The 16,996-nt window shown below is 49.8% G+C and overlaps 1 protein-coding gene across 2 annotated transcripts in view; it reads right to left on the minus strand.

Annotated features, from left to right (window-relative positions):
• The window catches only part of LOC134339140 (SLIT-ROBO Rho GTPase-activating protein 3-like), an 83,171-nt gene that overhangs the window by 5,250 nt on the left and 60,925 nt on the right, over positions 1 to 16,996 (minus strand). For both annotated transcript variants that reach the window (XM_063035496.1, XM_063035497.1), the window contains exons 18-23: positions 15,721 to 15,948; positions 9,486 to 9,550; positions 5,394 to 5,565; positions 4,183 to 4,260; positions 2,580 to 2,744; positions 1,810 to 1,954 (exon numbers count right to left, since the gene is read on the minus strand). In XM_063035496.1, coding sequence (XP_062891566.1) covers positions 1,810 to 1,954; positions 2,580 to 2,744; positions 4,183 to 4,260; positions 5,394 to 5,565; positions 9,486 to 9,550; positions 15,721 to 15,948 — 853 coding nt within the window. The remainder of the gene's footprint in view (positions 1 to 1,809; positions 1,955 to 2,579; positions 2,745 to 4,182; positions 4,261 to 5,393; positions 5,566 to 9,485; positions 9,551 to 15,720; positions 15,949 to 16,996) is intronic.

Genomic DNA, 16,996 nt, shown 5'->3' on the forward strand with positions numbered 1-16,996 from the left:
TGTGGGAGGGCGGTGAGGTGGGAGTGCTGTGCTGTGGGAGGGGTGGTGATGAAGGAACGCCACACAACTAATTCTGATTTTTTTGTTTGTCCTCTCTGCCTTGTGGACAGTGGTGGCAGCCCAACCATTCCATGCCAACTACAGTGCCTACCCACTCGTCCCAATTACCTGCATTCGGCCCATAACCCTCCCCTCCACGTCCCTATTCCAGTGCTTCTTAAATGATACTATTGTACCTGCCTGAACCAATTCTTCCGGCAGCTTGTTTCACACACTCACCACTGTCTATGTGAAAAAGTTGCCCCTCAGATCCTGTAAACATTTTTCCCCTTTCCCCCTAGCTTTCTTTCGTCTCTCCTATCCTGGGGGAAAGTCTATTACCGTTCACCTCTCATAATTTTACACACTTCTCCAAGGTGGCCCCTCATTTTCCTGTGTTCTAAGAAATAAAGACTTAGTCTCAGCAAACCCCTCCCTATAACTCAAGCTCCCTAGTCCTGGCAATATCCTCATAATTCCCTCCACTGAGGAGGAATCTCTTTAGCCAAAGGGTCGTGAATCTGAGGAATTCCTTGCCACAGATGGCTGTGGAGGACAAGTTTTTGGGTATATCTAAAGTGGAGGTTGATAGATTCTTGATTGGGAAGTGGCGGTCAAGGGTTACATGCAGAAGACAGGAGAATGGGGTTAAAAAATGAGCTATAATGGAATTATGGAACAGAATTGATGGGTTGAATGGCCCAAATTTTGTTCCTATATCTTACGGTCTAAGGAGAGATTGAATTGATTCATTTCAAACGACACGGGATGCGGATGTAGGGACAGTTTTCAGTAATTAGGAATGATGAGAGGGTTGAGGGAAATTGGTAAAGAGGAGGGGGTTATAGAGAGATGGCAGGAGAGGGATTGAAAATGTCAGCCATGACTGAAAGATGGAGCAGACTTGATGGGCTGAATGGCCAAATTGTACTCCTGCACCTTGTGGACAGAGAAGATCTATCCTGGGCACAACATAGTGATGCAAACAGGAAGAAGACTAGCCAGCAGCTATATTTCATTAGGAGTTTGAGGAGATTTGGTATGTTACCAAAGACTAGCAAATTTCTACAGATGTACCTTGGAGAGCATTCTGACTGGTTGCATCACTATCTGGCATGGTACAGGATCAGAAGAAAAGCTGTAGAAGGTTTTAGACTCAGCCTGTTTCACCAGGGATACAACCGTATCTCCACCATCAAGGATATCTTCAAGAAGTGACATCTATCATGAAGGGCCTTCAGCATCTGGGACAGAGCCTCTTCTCATTACTACATTAGGGAAGAGGTACAGTAGGCTGAAGATGCACACTCAATGTTTTAGGAACAACTTCTTCCCCCCCACCATCAGATTTCTGAATGCCGCATGAACCCACGAACCTCTCTTTTTGCCAAATGATTTACTTTATATATTCTTATTGGCTGCAATGCACAGGATTGCAAGAGGCTACAGAGGGTTGTGGACTCTGCCAGTTCCATCTGTTCCTCTCGCGAAATATTTATTTACTTATTTTTTATTGTAACTTATATTAATTTGTTATTCCTGCACTGTACTGTAGCCGCAAGACAGCAAAGTTTACAATATTGTCAATGACAATAAACCTGATTCTGATTCCGAGGCGGGCAGAGGTCGGCACGAGCGAGGTTGGCACGAGCGAGGCGAGCTGAAGTGTCTGTTTCTGCTCTGCTTGGGATGACGGGGCTGGAGTGAGGGGTAGGGCTGAAAGAGAAAACTCAGGCCCAGTGGGGTTGGTCCTGCCAGCTGCTCACCCACCTTGCTGGGTTCAGGGACTGACTTCTCAGAGAATTGGCGTTCAACTTTGCCTGTGGGCAGGTGCAAGGGCACAGGACTGTGGGCCGGCTGCACCGAGTCCATGGTGTTTCTCCGCTCCTGTTTACCCATCTTAGAGGTTGGCTTGCTGTCCAAAAAATCCACAGAGCAAAGTGAAATATGCAGAGCACAGGGGAAAACCCAAATCCCATCCCTAGCCAGTGGCACACAAAGCCTGTCTTAAGAGGGCTGGGTTAGAGAGGGGGAATCAGCCAGGGTTCCTGCTCCCCATCACTGTCCAATGACCTCTGGGTTCAAAGGTTCATTTTTTTGTCAAAGTATGCATTACAATACAACTCTGATATTTGTCTTCTCCAGATAGCCATGAAATACAGAAAAAACATGGGAGTAGTTGAAAGAAAAGACATCAATCCCCCTCCGCATAAAAAAACAAAAAGAAACAAAACTTGCAAACCCCAACCCCCCCACCTCTCCCTTGCACAAAAACGAATAGATGGTCCACACAGAAAAACTGCAGCTAGAACATTAAACCCAAAATTCCTCCCTTGCATAAATATAGCAACAATAACATCAAATCGCCAACCACCTCACTCGCAAAAAAACAGTGACAACAGTACCAAACCCCCATCCCCCTCCCTCTCACACATAAAGAACTAATAGATCATCCACACAGAAAATCACCAACAAGAACAACAGGTTAGACAGACAAGGCTCCTGTTCTGCTGTGTATTCTCTTCAGTTTGGACACTCACCTTTCCTCCTGTCCCATTGTACGGAGAGGCAGCAGCTTTTGCCCGCCAGGCAAAGTGGCCACACTCCGCTTTGGATTCTCGTTAAACATGCTGGTGATCTTCCTGACAGGACTGCTCCCGCTCCTCTTCCTCAGCAAGGGCTCATGGTCTGAGTCGCTTAACAGCCTGATCACGTCACAGGAGCAAAGATTACACACAGAGTGAATCTCCCTCCACACCGTCCCATCACACACTACCAGGGTCAGACACAGAGTGAATCTCCCTCCGCACTGTCCCATCGCACACCCCCGGGGTCAGACACAGAGTGAAGCTCCCTCCACACCATCCCATCACACACTCCCGGGGTCAGACACAGTGTGAAGTTCCATCCACATCAACCCGTTGTAAATTGTCACGTGATTAGGTTATGGTTAATTGGGGTTTGGGGTTTAACTGGGGCGTTGTGGCACGAAGGGCCTGGAAAGGCTGACTCCACGCTGTATCACCAAATAAATACATAAATGAATAAAAGGACGAAGAACAGGCAGTGGATGTTGTTTACCTGGATTTTCGGAAGGCCTTTTGATAAAGTGCCACACATGAGGCTGCTAAACAAGGTCAGAGCCCATGGTTACAGGAGAGATACCAGCACTGAGACCGCTTAATTACATTTTACATCAATGATTTGTATAACAGAATTGATGGCTTTCTGGCCATGCTCGTAGACAATACGAAGATAGGTGGAGGAGCAGGTCATTTTGTGGAAACAGGAGTCTGCAGAAGAGCTTAGACAGATTAGGAGAATGGGCAAAGAAGTGACAGATTGAATATAATGTAGGGAAGTAAATGGTCATGCACTTTGTCAGAAGGAATAAAGGCATAGACTATTTTCTAAATGAGGAAAATTCAGAAATCAGAGGTGCAAAGGGACTTGGGAGCTCTCATGCAGGATTCCCTAAAAGTCAACTTGCAGAGTAAGACAGAGTAAGAAAGGCAAACGTAATGTTAGCTATCACTTTGAGAGGAGTAGAATATGATAGCAAGGATGCAATGCCAAGTTTTATGAGGCATTGGACAGATTGCACCTGGAGTACGGAGAGTAGATTGGGCCCCTTATCTAAGAAATGATGTGACAGCATTGAAGAGAGCCAGAATGATTCTGGGAATGAGAGAGTTACCATGCGAGGAGTGTTTGATGGCTCTGGGCCTATACTCACTGGAGTTTAGAAGAATAGGGGTGGGAGATCTCAGTGAAACATATCAAATATTGAAAGACCTAAAAGAGTGGATATGGAGAGGATGTTTCCAAGGACCAGAGGACACAGCTTCAGAATAGAACACAGATGGGGAGGAATTTCTTTAGACAGAGGGTGATGAATCTGTGGAATTCATTGGGAGGTCAAGTCATTAGGTATATTTAAATTGGAGGTTGATAGGTTTTTGATTAGTAAGGATGTCAAAGGTTAAAGGGAGAAGGCAGGAGAATGGGGTTGAGAGGGATAATAAATCAGCCATGGTGGAAAAGCACAGCAGACTTGATAGGCCAAATGTCTTATGGTCTGCACTGACCCATCACACAGTGCTGGGATCAGACACAGAATGAACGTCCCTCCCGCTACAGTACCTGCAACGCTCTGTCACACCCTCACTGGAGATCAGTTCCTGTCCAGCATCCACCGGCAGGTCCAAGTGGCCCTCAGCACTGAGAGAGAGAAGGATTCAATTTCAGCAGGTGTGGCCTGTTGGCAAGAACCTTGAAGCCCGCGGTCAGGGGTTGGGGAGAGAGACGGGATTAAGAAGATATGTAGATTAACGAGGGCAGAGGGATGAAGGGTGATGAGAGGGGATGATCAAAGGACAGGTAGACAGGAGTGACTGGGAAGATATGGATATGGAAAAAGACAATGGAATAACTGGAGAGACAGGGATTGGGGGGGATGGTGAAAAGGGTAGAGAAGAGGGAAGAGGGGGAGATAGGGAGTGAGATTGTGAGTGAGAGAGAGTGAGAGATTAAGAGTGAGAATGAGAAAGAGAGAAAGTGAGAGTGTGTGAAAGAGTGAGAGAGTATGTACGAGAGTAAGACAGTGAGAGTGTGACAGCAAGATACAGCAAGAGTGCATGAGAGATTGTGACAGAGTGAGTGTGAGAGTGAGAGAGGGGAGTGTGTGAGAGAGAGTGTGTGACCGAATGTGAGAGTGTGAGAGAGAGAGTGTGAGAGTGTATGAGAGAGAGTGTGTGACAGAGTGTGAGAGACTGAATGTGAGAGAGTGTGTGAGAGAGAGTGTGAGAGTGTATGAGAGAGAGTGTGTGACAGAGTGTGAGAGAGAGCGTGAGAGAGAGCGTGAGAGAGAGCGTGAGAGAGAGTGTGAGAGTGTATGAGAGAGAGTGTGTGTGAGAGTGCGTGAGGGACAGTGTGTGAGACAGATTGTGCGAGTGAGAGTGTGTGAGACAGAGTGTGTGCGAGTGTGTGTGAGGGTGTGCGAGAGAGTAAGTGTAAGGAAGTGTGAGAGAGAGTGTGAGAGACTGTGAGAGTTTGAGAGAGGGTGAGTATGTATGAGAGACAGTGTGCATGAGAGTGCATGAGTGTATGAGAGAGTGTGAGAGATTGAGAGAGGGAGTGAGAGAGAAAGTGAGAGAAAGAGTAAGAGAGGGAGTGAGAGAGTAAGCGTGAGAAGGAGAGTGTGAATGAGATACAGAGCGAGAGGGAGACAGAGAGCAAAAGAAAATAGAGCAGAAAATGGAGGCACAGAGAGGAGAACAGAAAACAACCCACAGAATCACAGAAGTTATTTGTGCTGAGGACCCCTCTCCTTTTCTCATAACTCAGTCACTCACCTCTCTGTCAGCTCGATGTATTTGTGGGGCACGAGACCCTTCACCCCTCCAACCTGCCCTGACCACCAGTCCTCACTCGCCCTCTCAAACAGGAGCACCGAGTCCCCTTTCTTCAGGCAGAGCTCCTTCGCGGAGCGAGGTGTGTAATCAAACAAGGCCACCGCTTGTAGCTCTGTGGGGAGGAAAGCAGGCAGGAGTCAGTGTTGCCTGGGTACCTTTGAACCACTCATTGCAGAGCAGTGGACAGAGGGAGAGATTCCCCACAAGCCTTGCTGGAAGGAGGGCAGACGTGTAAGAGAGGACAAAGTTGTGGGGTTGAGGTAGAGGTGGGGCGGTGATGGAGAAGAGTGAATGGACTGGGAGTATGTGAAAAGGAGAGGAAGAGAGGGGACAGAGATGGCAGAAATAAAAAATGAGGGCAGAGAGAAGGGGAAAACAGGGTTAGGGAGAGAGAGGGAAGAGAGAATGGACAGAGAAAGAGAGGAAGAGATAGGGCAGAGGGAGAGGGGGCTGGGGACACAGAGAGAGAGAGATAGAGAAACAGGGAGAGGTAGCGAGACAGAGAATACAGTGTAGAGGGGCAGGACAGAAAGAGCGGAGGGAAGAAAGAGGAGACTCAGGAGAACAGAAGTGAGTGGGGGGTGAGGGAACTGTGTGTAGAGGAGAATGAGAATGGCAGAGGGAAATAGATCCAAAGCGGGTGGAGATGGATGAGAGAGACAGGTGAACAGACGGTGACAGAAAGATGGAAAAATGTGAAAAGGAAAGGAAAGGAAAGAGAGAGGGGGAGAAAACCAAAGATAGGGAGGGGTGGGAAGAGAGAAACAGTCAAAAAAGAGGTGATGAGACAGAGAAGAGGGATGGACAGATAGAGGGGAAGGGGATGGTGAGAGGGAGTGTAAAGGAGGGTAGGGACAGAGGGAAGAGAAGATGACAGGCGAGGGAGCGAAGGAAAGAAGGGAGATATTGACAGAGTCAGCAGGGAAACAGTAGGAAGGAGGAAGATATAGTGGGAAGGAATTCTGAGAGAGGGGAAAATATGGAGGGAGGGGAGGGGATGTGGCAGAGGAGGAAGGGGATTTGTGGGGAGGCAAGGAGGTGGAGGGAGGGGGTTAATGAAAAGAGAGAAGGGGAGAAGGGAGGGAGAAGGTAATTGAAGGGGGAGTAGGAAATGCAGGGAGGTCCAGGCAGGGGGTATGACACAGAGGGGGAGGGGGAGAAAGGGAAGGAAGGGGAGAAAGGAGGGAGAGAGGAAGAGATGGAAGGAAGGGGAGAAAGGAAGGAGAGAGGAAGAGATGGAGGGAAGGAGGGGAGGGGATATGAAGGTAGGGGGAGAGATGAGGAGAGCTGGGGGAGAGACTGAGGGAGATGTGGCAGGGTGATGCACAGGGGAGAGACGAGGAGGAGATGGGGGAGGGGAAGATGGGGAGACATGGGGGTGATGCACTGGGGGAGAGCCAGGGAGGAGGGGAGAGAGAGGGAGGGGGAGAGAGAGGGAGGGGAGAGAGAGGAGGTCGGGGGAGAGAGAGGAGGTGGGGGAGAGAGAGGAGGTGGGAGAGAGAGGAGGTGGGGGAGAGAGAGGAGGTGGGGGAGAGAGAGGAGATTGGGGGGAGAGGAGGTGGGGGAGAGAGGAGGTGGGGGAGAGAGGAGGTGGGGAGAGGAGGCGGGGAGAGGAGGTTGGTGAGAGGTGAATGAGGGAGGGTAGGAGGGAGGGTAGGAGGGAGGGGTAGAAAGGTTGAGAGGGAGGTAAGAGAAGGAGGTGAGAGAAGGAGGGGTAGGGAGAGGGAGGGGAAGAGATGGGGTAGATGGAGGGAGGAAGGGGAGGAGACGGAGGGAAGGAGGGGATGGAGGAGCAGACTGAGGAGGAAGATGGAGGGAGCAAAGCAGAGAGACGGAGAGATGAAAGTGAAGTAGAGAGGGAGGGGAGACAAGGATGGTGGGGCAGACAGGAGGAGAGATGAGGGAGGAGACGGGTGGGGTGAGACAAAGGATGGTGAGATTGGGGGGGTGAAGAGATGGAGGTACAAGACTGGGGGGATGAGACAGGGGAGAGTTGGGAGGGTGAGAAATGGGGGGAGATGGAGAGAGAGAGATAGGGAGACATGGGGTGTGATGCACGGGGGAGAGATGGGGGAGACAGGGAGGGAGACGGGGGGAGATGGAGAAGGGAGACGGAGGGGGGGAGAGACGGAAAGGGGGAGTTAGAGAGAGGTGTAGAACGGGAAGTGAGAGAAGGGGAGGGAGTAGAGGGGAAGGGGAGAGGGGAAGGGGAGAGAGGAAGGGGAGAGAGGAGGGGAGGGTCGAGGGGGGAAGGGTGAGGGGGAGGGGGGGGAGAGGGTGGTGTAGGAAGGTCGGGTGGGAAGATTGAGAGGAAGATGAGAGAAGTAGGTGAGAGAAGGAGGGGAGGGGGAGAGACGGGATAGACAGAGGGAGGAGATGGAGGGAAGGAGGGGATATGAAGGAATGGGAGTGGGAGAGAGAGGGAGGAGGGGAGGGAGGAGCAGACGGAGGAGGGAGACGGAGGGAGAGAAGCAGAGAGATGAAGAGATGAAAGTGAAGGAGAGTGGGAGGGGAGACAAGGAGGGTAGGGAGACAGAGGGTGGGGCAGACAGAAGGAGGGGAGATGAGGGAGGAGACGGATGGGGTGAGACAAAGGGGGGAGAGATGGGGGTATGAGACGGGGGGTCAAGATGGGGGAGAGACTGGGGAGACGGGGAGAGAGATAGGGGAAACATGGGGGGTGATGCCCAGGGGGAGAGATGGAGGGGGAGATGGAGTGGGGAGAGAAAGAGAGGGGGAGAGACGGAGGGTTGTAGAGATGGAGGGGGGGAGTCAGAAGAGGAGAGTTGGGGGGGAGACAGAGGGGGGAGATGAAGGGGAAGTTGGAAGGGGAGACGGAGGGGCTGGAGTGGAAATGGGAGGAGACGGGGTGGAGATAGGGGAGGATTGGAGGCAGTGGGGGGTTGGAGACTGTGAGGGGTTGGAGCGGGGAGGAGGGAGCAGGAGGGGGAAGGCGGAGGGGCCGGCAAAGAGATGGAAGTGAAGACAGAGGGAGGGAAGGGAGACTGAAGGAGGGGGAGACAGAGGAGGGGTGACAAGGGGAATGGGGAGATGGAGAGGGACTGATGGAGGGAAGAGGAGTTGGAGAGAAGGAAGGGGACAATGGAGGAAGGGAAGGGAAGTTGGAAGGAGGAAAGGTGAGATGTGGGGAGGGAAGGAGAGACTGAGGGAGGGAATGCACAAGACAGATGAGGGGTAGAAAGATGGACGGAGATAGAGAGAGAAATGAGAGAGAGAGGAAGGATATGGACACATGGACGTAAGATTGAGGTAGGGAAGGATGGAGTGAATACGGTTCAGAGGGGTTTATAAGTGAAGCAGCAAAGAAAAGGAAAAACTGAGGGAAGGAGGGATGCAGAGAGGGAAGGAGGGATGCAGAGAGGGGAGGATGGAGACAGTGAGGGAGGGTGAGAGGGAAGGAGGGATGCAGAGAGGGGAGGATGGAGACAGTGAGGGAGGGTGAGAGGGAAGGAGGGGTGCAGAGAGCGGGATAGAGAGGGAGGAAGAAACAGAGGGTAGGAGAGATGGAGAAAGGGAGAGAGGGAAGGTGGGATGGGGAGAGTGAGGGAGGGAGAAAGAGAAGAGAGGGACATGGTGAGAAGGATAGATAGAACAGGAGAGAGTGAGGAAGGAATGGAGAGGGAGAGGATGGGATGGAGAGAGAGGATGTGGATGGAAGGAGAGATGGTTACATTGGGAAAGATTGGGAGTGGGAGAGAGGACTGGATAGAGAGAGAGGGAGAGAAGGAAAGAGAGCTATTCAGAGGGAAAGATCGGGAGAGAGATGGATAGAGAGCGTGGGAGAAGGAGGGAATGATGGGGAGAGAGGGATGGATAGAGATTGAGGGAGAGAAGGAGAGAGATAGAGAGGGAAAGACGGAGAGAGGGATGTATGGAGAGAGGGAGGGAGAGAGGAGAAATGAAGAGTGGGAGAGACTGGAGAAGGAGGGAGAGATGGAAAGAGGGATACAGAGGGAAAGACATTGAGAGAGGGATACAGAGGGAGGGAGTGATACACACAGAGCAACTCACCATCCTCATGTAGCTCCCCGATGACATCAGGCTCCTCGATGATCGGCTCTGTCTGGAGGCCGTCACTGTTTCAATGAAACGTGAGAATTCAGACCTGCTTCATCCATCTGGTTTATGCCCCTCACCCCCATAGCTCTCCCTGTTGGTCAAGGGCTGGAATACCATCCAGATATCAGCCTGGCCCACCCAATCCAAAACACACCCACCTCCCCCAGCCCAGTAGCAGCCTCTCACGTCAGCCTGATGTGGCCAGAGCCCCAGTGTTGTAACACCACCCCCTTCCTTATGAAAGAACAGGTGAAGGCTACTGTATTCACCCCAATGAGATCATGCAAGCTCCTTGTGGAGCAACTCCAGTGGCTCCATTTTCCCTCATCATCTCCCCTCTAGCTTTTTCACCTCACCCATGCACTAGGGCAATTGACCTACTGACCCCACACATTGTTCGGATGTGGGAGGGAAACTGGAGCACCCCGGGGGAAACCCACAAGGTCATGAGAATATCCAAGCTCCATACAGGGACACACACACAACATAACAACAGACACACTCACAGAGTCACATACATGCACACACACAAACACTCCTCTCTAAACATCCTGCCAAGCAACACACACACACACACACAGTACCGGAGATCGTGATCGAACCTGGCTCCCTGGCAGTACGAGGCTGCAGCATTAACTGTGTTCCATCTCAGCCCACCCCAATTTCACATCGACCCCGCAAACCACACCCCCCTCAAATACCTCGTGGCCATGCTCAGAATCCGTACCATCTCTGATCAGAGCCCGGGCTGGGATTAGGCTGGAGAAGGGTGAATCTCCCACCCCCGACCCCGACCTGAGGAGGGAGGTGGGTGTATTTATGGATTGATACAGTATGGGAACAGGCCCTTCGGCCCACTATCATTGTGCCAACCATTGCACATCTATACCAGTCCCACTGATTTGCACTTGGTTCATAGCCTTCTGTAGCTTGGCAATTCAAGTGCCTCTTGAACGTTAGGAGAGCACCTGCCTCCACTACCGACTCTGCCCGCCTCTTCCTGAGTGAAAAACTCCTCTCTAAACATCCTGTCAATTTGGCAGGTTCCTATTGGCCCTCACAAACTTTATCATTGCCCCACAGAAAACACCCTATTTGGATGCACCATGGTTTAGTACAGTAAGAAACTTCAGAGAGTTGTGAACACAGAAAACAACAAAACAACTACAGCAAAAACAAGTTCCATTCCTCCCTCCTACTCTCTCACCCATACACATACATACAGGCTGTCTTCCCACACATAACCCTAACCCCTAATCTGACCCCTAGCTCCCCCACGTCCCTGTCCCTAAACCCTAATCTGACCACTAAATCCCCACATTCCTGTCCTTAAACCCTAAACTGACCTTTAACTCCCCACAAACCTATCTCTAAACCCTAATATGACCTGTAACTCCCTACATCCTGTCCCTCAACCCTAATCTGACCTCTAACTCCCCACGTCCGTGTCCCTAAACACTAATCTGATCTTTAACACCTTTACAATCCTGTTCCTAAATGTTAATCCGACCACTAACTCCCCAAATCCCCGTCCCTAAACCCTAATCTGATTTTTAACTACTCACATCCGTCCCTAAACCCTAATCTGACCTTTAACTACCCACATCCGACCCCAAACCCTAATCTGACCTTTAACTCCCCCATATCCCTGTCCCTAAACCCTAATCTGACCTTCAACTCCTCCACATCCCTGTTCTCAAACCCTAATCTGACCTTTAACTACCCACATCCGACCCCAAACCCTAATCTGACCTTTAACTACCCACATCCGTCCCTAAACCCTAATCTGACCTTTAACTACCCACATCCGACCCCAAACCCTAATCTGACCTTTAACTACCCACATCCGTCCCTAAACCCTAATCTGACCTTTAACTACCCACATCCGACCCCAAACCCTAATCTGACCTTTAACTCCCCCATATCCCTGTCCCTAAACCCTAATCTGACCTTCAACTCCTCCACATCCCTGTTCTCAAACCCTAATCTGACCTTTAACTCCCCACAACCCTGTTCTCAAACCCTAATCTGACCTTTAACTACCCACATCCGACCCCAAACCCTAATCTGACCTTTAACTACCCACATCCGACCCCAAACCCTAATCTGACCTTTAACTCCCCCATATCCCTGTTCTCAAACCCTAATCTGACCTTTAACTCCCCACAACCCTGTTCTCAAACCCTAATCTGACCTTTAACTACCCACATCCGACCCCAAACCCTAATCTGACCTTTAACTCCCCCATATCCCTGTCCCTAAACCCTAATCTGACCTTCAACTCCTCCACATCCCTGTTCTCAAACCCTAATCTGACCTTTAACTACCCACATCCGACCCCAAACCCTAATCTGACCTTTAACTACCCACATCCGACCCCAAACCCTAATCTGACCTTTAACTACCCACATCCGTCCCTAAACCCTAATCTGACCTTTAACTACCCACATCCGACCCCAAACCCTAATCTGACCTTTAACTCCCCCATATCCCTGTCCCTAAACCCTAATCTGACCTTCAACTCCTCCACATCCCTGTTCTCAAACCCTAATCTGACCTTTAACTCCCCACAACCCTGTTCTCAAACCCTAATCTGACCTTTAACTACCCACATCCGACCCCAAACCCTAATCTGACCTTTAACTACCCACATCCGACCCCAAACCCTAATCTGACCTTTAACTCCCCCATATCCCTGTTCTCAAACCCTAATCTGACCTTTAACTCCCCACAACCCTGTTCTCAAACCCTAATCTGACCTTTAACTACCCACATCCGACCCCAAACCCTAATCTGACCTTTAACTCCCCCATATCCCTGTCCCTAAACCCTAATCTGACCTTCAACTCCTCCACATCCCTGTTCTCAAACCCTAATCTGACCTTTAACTCCCCACAACCCTGTCCCTAAACTCTAAACTCTAATGGCGGGAGGAGAAGATGGCAACACGCCGCGCGTGCGCAGCCCTCCGGTGAAAAATGATGTCGTATCTGTTAAGTAGGGGCCGTGGACAATTCTAATTTGATGGAGAGTGGACGTGAAAGCACAGAGGAACATCTGGAGAAATTTCTGAAATGCCCATCCGCTGCTGTCGTTACTGTGTGATCGGGAATCTTTCGGAGGGTGGGCCTCAAAATCCCTGGCCTTGCCGGTTTTTGGCGACTGAGAAGAAGGTCGAATCGTTCAGACAGAGATGGCATTCAGTACTCGGTGTCGGACAGCTGATCAGAGCTCGGAGTTTTCGGATGACTCAGAGTCGGATTGTGGTCAGCATGGCAGGGAGAGTTTTTCGTCCTTCTCCCATCTGCGTGAGATGTGGGACATTTGAGAAACTTTGAACTTTACGGTGCTCACGGACTTTCTTCATCAAGTTATGGTATTGTTGCACTGTTTGTAACTGTATGTATAATTATGTGGTTTTGTCAGTTATTTTCAGTCTTGGTCTGTCCTGTGTTTTGTGATATCACACCGGAGGAAATAATGTATCATTTCTTAATGCATGCATTACTAAATGACAATAAAGGGGACTACGTGTCTTCATAATCTAATCTAATTTGTCCCCAAAGCCATCCCAAAAACCTAAAAGCTAACCAAATGCACATAAAACAAAATCCATTCTCTGTACATACAAGTACCTGCTTAAAAGCATCTTAAATGCCTTTATCATAATTATTCACTTCTGGCAGTACATTCCAGGCACTGGATAAAAATTGCCCCGCAGATCTTCTGTGAATTTACCCCCCTTCACTCTAAAAGTCTGGCAATTAAAGACCCAAACCACCTGAAGGCCCCAGTTTACATCCCAGTGCACACCCGGTTAATTAAACCAAGTGGTATTGGACCAGGTTAATGAAAGGCATGGGCCAGATTAAAGTGGCTCAGCAACCTTATCTGCCACAGTCCCACATACCTTACCACACCAAACTCCACAGCCCTATATCTCCCAACTCTACATATACATCCCCCAACCCTAAACTCAAAACTAATCCAAACGTCCAAGGGCTCACACACCCCAACTAATCCTGGCCACACCCCCACAAACCAGCTGACTTGTGTAAGGAGGTGGGAGATCCGATAAAGGCAAGTGTTGGACCTGATTAATGAAGGTGGGGGCCAGATCAAAGTGGCAGGGCTCATTTCAGGGAGGTAGCAACATCAATTTGCGGGAGACTCCCGGAACTTCCGGGAGAGGTGGGATGTCTTCAATAGAGTAACTCCTTAGCAGCTAGCCAGCTAGTTTAAATAACATTAGCTATTCTAATGAACGAATGACACCTGTTAAACTCACCTCAACATGTCTTTTACAGTCTTAACCCACCGTGGGCAATAGAAAAGTCACTGTTGCAAACAGTGCAGTGAGCAACACTGTCATTATTTTTGACCCCTATTAGGCAGGGGTACACTTTAGTGTAGTCTGGGGTGACGTACGTTTTATATTTTCTTTTTTTGGAACACTCTGCCATGGCGCTCTCTCGCTCTCATGGTCGCTCCCGCGCTCGCTCTGTCTCGCGCACACACTCTCTCGCTCGCGTGGTCTCTCTCTTGCTTTCTCCCGCTTGCTCTCAAAAAAATTGATTTCCGGGACATTGTATATAATTTGCGGGCATCAGGGAGCCACTATTAATATGCGGGAGACTCCCAGATCTTCCGGGAGAGGTGGGATGTCTGGTGATGATTTTCCCACTGCCCATATAATCACATCCTAACTGCACAGTGACAACATTTTCATTTCCCTGATCAATGAAATGCCAATAAAAAAGCTGAGATACCGAGAAGATGAGGCGACAAGCTGGGACCACAGAAAACAAGTCCACACTAAACTCAAAGTGACAGAGTGGAGTGACACTGAACCTCTAGTAAAACCTGTTAACTTAACCCATGTGATCCCAGGCATACAGATGCAAGATAAAGACCAATGTAAATTTAAAGTAGGGAAGTTGAATCTTACTTTGAGATGAAGCCTCAAAACTAGGCCTCAAAACATTCCTCTCCCCAGATGGTCAAAATAAAACCAAATAACGAGGTCTAAAATGCCCCACCCCTTGAAATAACATGCCTCTCACTGCCTTGGTCCATGGGATAAACATAAGCCAGGCCTGATCGACCCTGGCTGAATCACCTGGGTGAAGGTGTCTCGTGATTAAAGACTCGAAACACTTGCAGACCCCAGGTTACGCTATTGATGACATGTCCCAGTGCACACCCGGGTAATTAAATCAAGTGGCGTTGGACTAGGTTAATGAAAGGCATAGGTCAGATTGAAGTGCCTGCCTAGCCCTATCTGCCACAGTCCCACATACTCCACAACCCTACACACCCCATGACACTACACAACCTTATCTCTCCCAGCCCCACATATATATCCTCCAAACCTACCCTTAACCCTAATCCTAACGTCTAAGGGCCCACAGACCCCAACTAATCCGAACCGCACCCCAACTAACCCTGGCCACACCCCCACAAACTAACTGACGTGTAAGGAGGGGGAACAATAAAGGCAAGTTTTTGACCTGGTTAATGACTTGGTGCGGGCCAGATCAAAGTGGCAGTGTTGCGTGGCACTGAATCTCAAGTGGCGAGATCAAGAAGCACAAGATTGATGATTTTCCCACTGCCCGCATTATTATATCCCCACATCCCTGTCCCTAAGCCCTAATTTGGCCTCTAACTCCCCCTCGTCCATGTCACCAAACCCTAATCTGACCCCTAACGTCCTATTCTGTCCCCAAATCCATCCCAAAACTGAAGGGCTAACCAAATCCATATAAAACACAATACATATCCCTCCATATATTTGCCATTCTAAAAGTATCTTCAATGCCTTCATCATAATTAATGGCAACGCCACCTCTGGCAGTAAATTCCAGACACTGGAAAAAAATTGCCCCACGGATCTTCTTTGAATTTACCCCCCTTCACTTTAAAGGTATGCCCTCTAGTAATAGACATTACTGGTGACAATAATAAACCAACTAACCAATTTATACCACCCCTCCACCATGGGGAGAGATTCATAACATCTACTCCCTCCAATGCCAGCTCGCACATCCCTTCTAAATTCTGGAGAGCACAATCCCAAGAGCTATCAAACACCCAATGGGTCAAAAGGGAGTGGGATGTCCCTCAGTTTGCCGATAAGCATGGATTGTCTGGTCCTGGCATTCAGCCCACAAGCCCACTGACTCACCAGTAATCACCCTTCTCAGTCATACACTTCTCGTAGGCAGGCCCGTGGAGCTGGTCGTGCCGGGGGAATATGAGGTCGTGGTGGATGATGATGGTCTTCACCACCTCGTTGACCTGTGCCTGGCAGGCGACGGGGTCCTGGCCCTCGGGCACCGTCACCAGGGTGGGTCCAAAGCACACGGCCAGGTTGTAGGGGTCCATCATGTTCTCGTCGCTGAACTGTGACAGGCTGGCGGGGGGATGGGGTGAAAGAGGGAACAGAGTCAATGCATGAGGGTCAAGAATGTGTTCTTCCTGGTTGGAGGCCACCCTCCAGTCCCATCCACCTACCCTATGTCTCCCCAGTGGCCCCAACCCCCTATCCCTGTCTGAATGTCCTTGCGGAATATGCTTCCAGATCACGGAAACTCCCTGATGGGAGTAGTCAGTTTATCTAGTTTGGCATGGACTAGGTGCTGAGGAGAAATATTCCCCAGCTATATCCAGATCCTTCCACCCCTGGAACAAATCTCTTCCTAGGTACTGTCCAATCTACTTGTCAAGCCATGCGCCCCCTGACCTGCTTGACATCGACTGTTTACTCTTTTGCATAGATGCTGCCTGGCCTGCTGAGCCCCTGCAGCATTTTGTGTGTGGTACTCTGAGGTATGTTGGCATCAGAATGCGGCGACACTTGTGGGCCGCCCACAACACACCCTCAGGAGTTTTGGTGTTTCATGCAAACGGCACATTTCACAGTATGATTCGACGCACGTGACAAATAAACTTGAATCTTGACTATGTTTCCCTCCCCACCAATGCCATCTGACCAGTTGAATAATTCTCACATTCTCTGCCTTTATCCCAGATTCGCCAGTCACTCGGTGGGAGAGGAGACACATCCTGGTATGAAAACACCAATGTCTCTCCTCTCCCTCTCTCACCGTTGCCCGGGGAAAAAAGTCTTCAGAATGTGATGGATAAAGTTCAGTCCATTACAAGCAAAACCTTCCCCACCACTGAGCACATTAACATGGAGTGCTGCCACTCACCCTGAACCTTCCCTCTTTCCCCCTCCTCATGGGGCAGAAGATACAAAAGCTTGAAAGCATATCACACCAGGCTCAAGGACAGTCTCTACCCCAGTTATCAGACTATTGAACGGTCCCTAGTACAATAAGATGGACTCTTGACCTCATGATCTACCTTGTCATGATCCCTGCAGCTTATTGTCTGCCTGCACTGCACTTTCTCTGTAACTGTAAGACTTTATTCTGCATTAAGGTCATAAAAGTACA

Source organism: Mobula hypostoma, chromosome 28, assembly GCF_963921235.1.
Source record: "Mobula hypostoma chromosome 28, sMobHyp1.1, whole genome shotgun sequence".
Classification (NCBI taxonomy): domain Eukaryota; kingdom Metazoa; phylum Chordata; class Chondrichthyes; order Myliobatiformes; family Myliobatidae; genus Mobula; species Mobula hypostoma.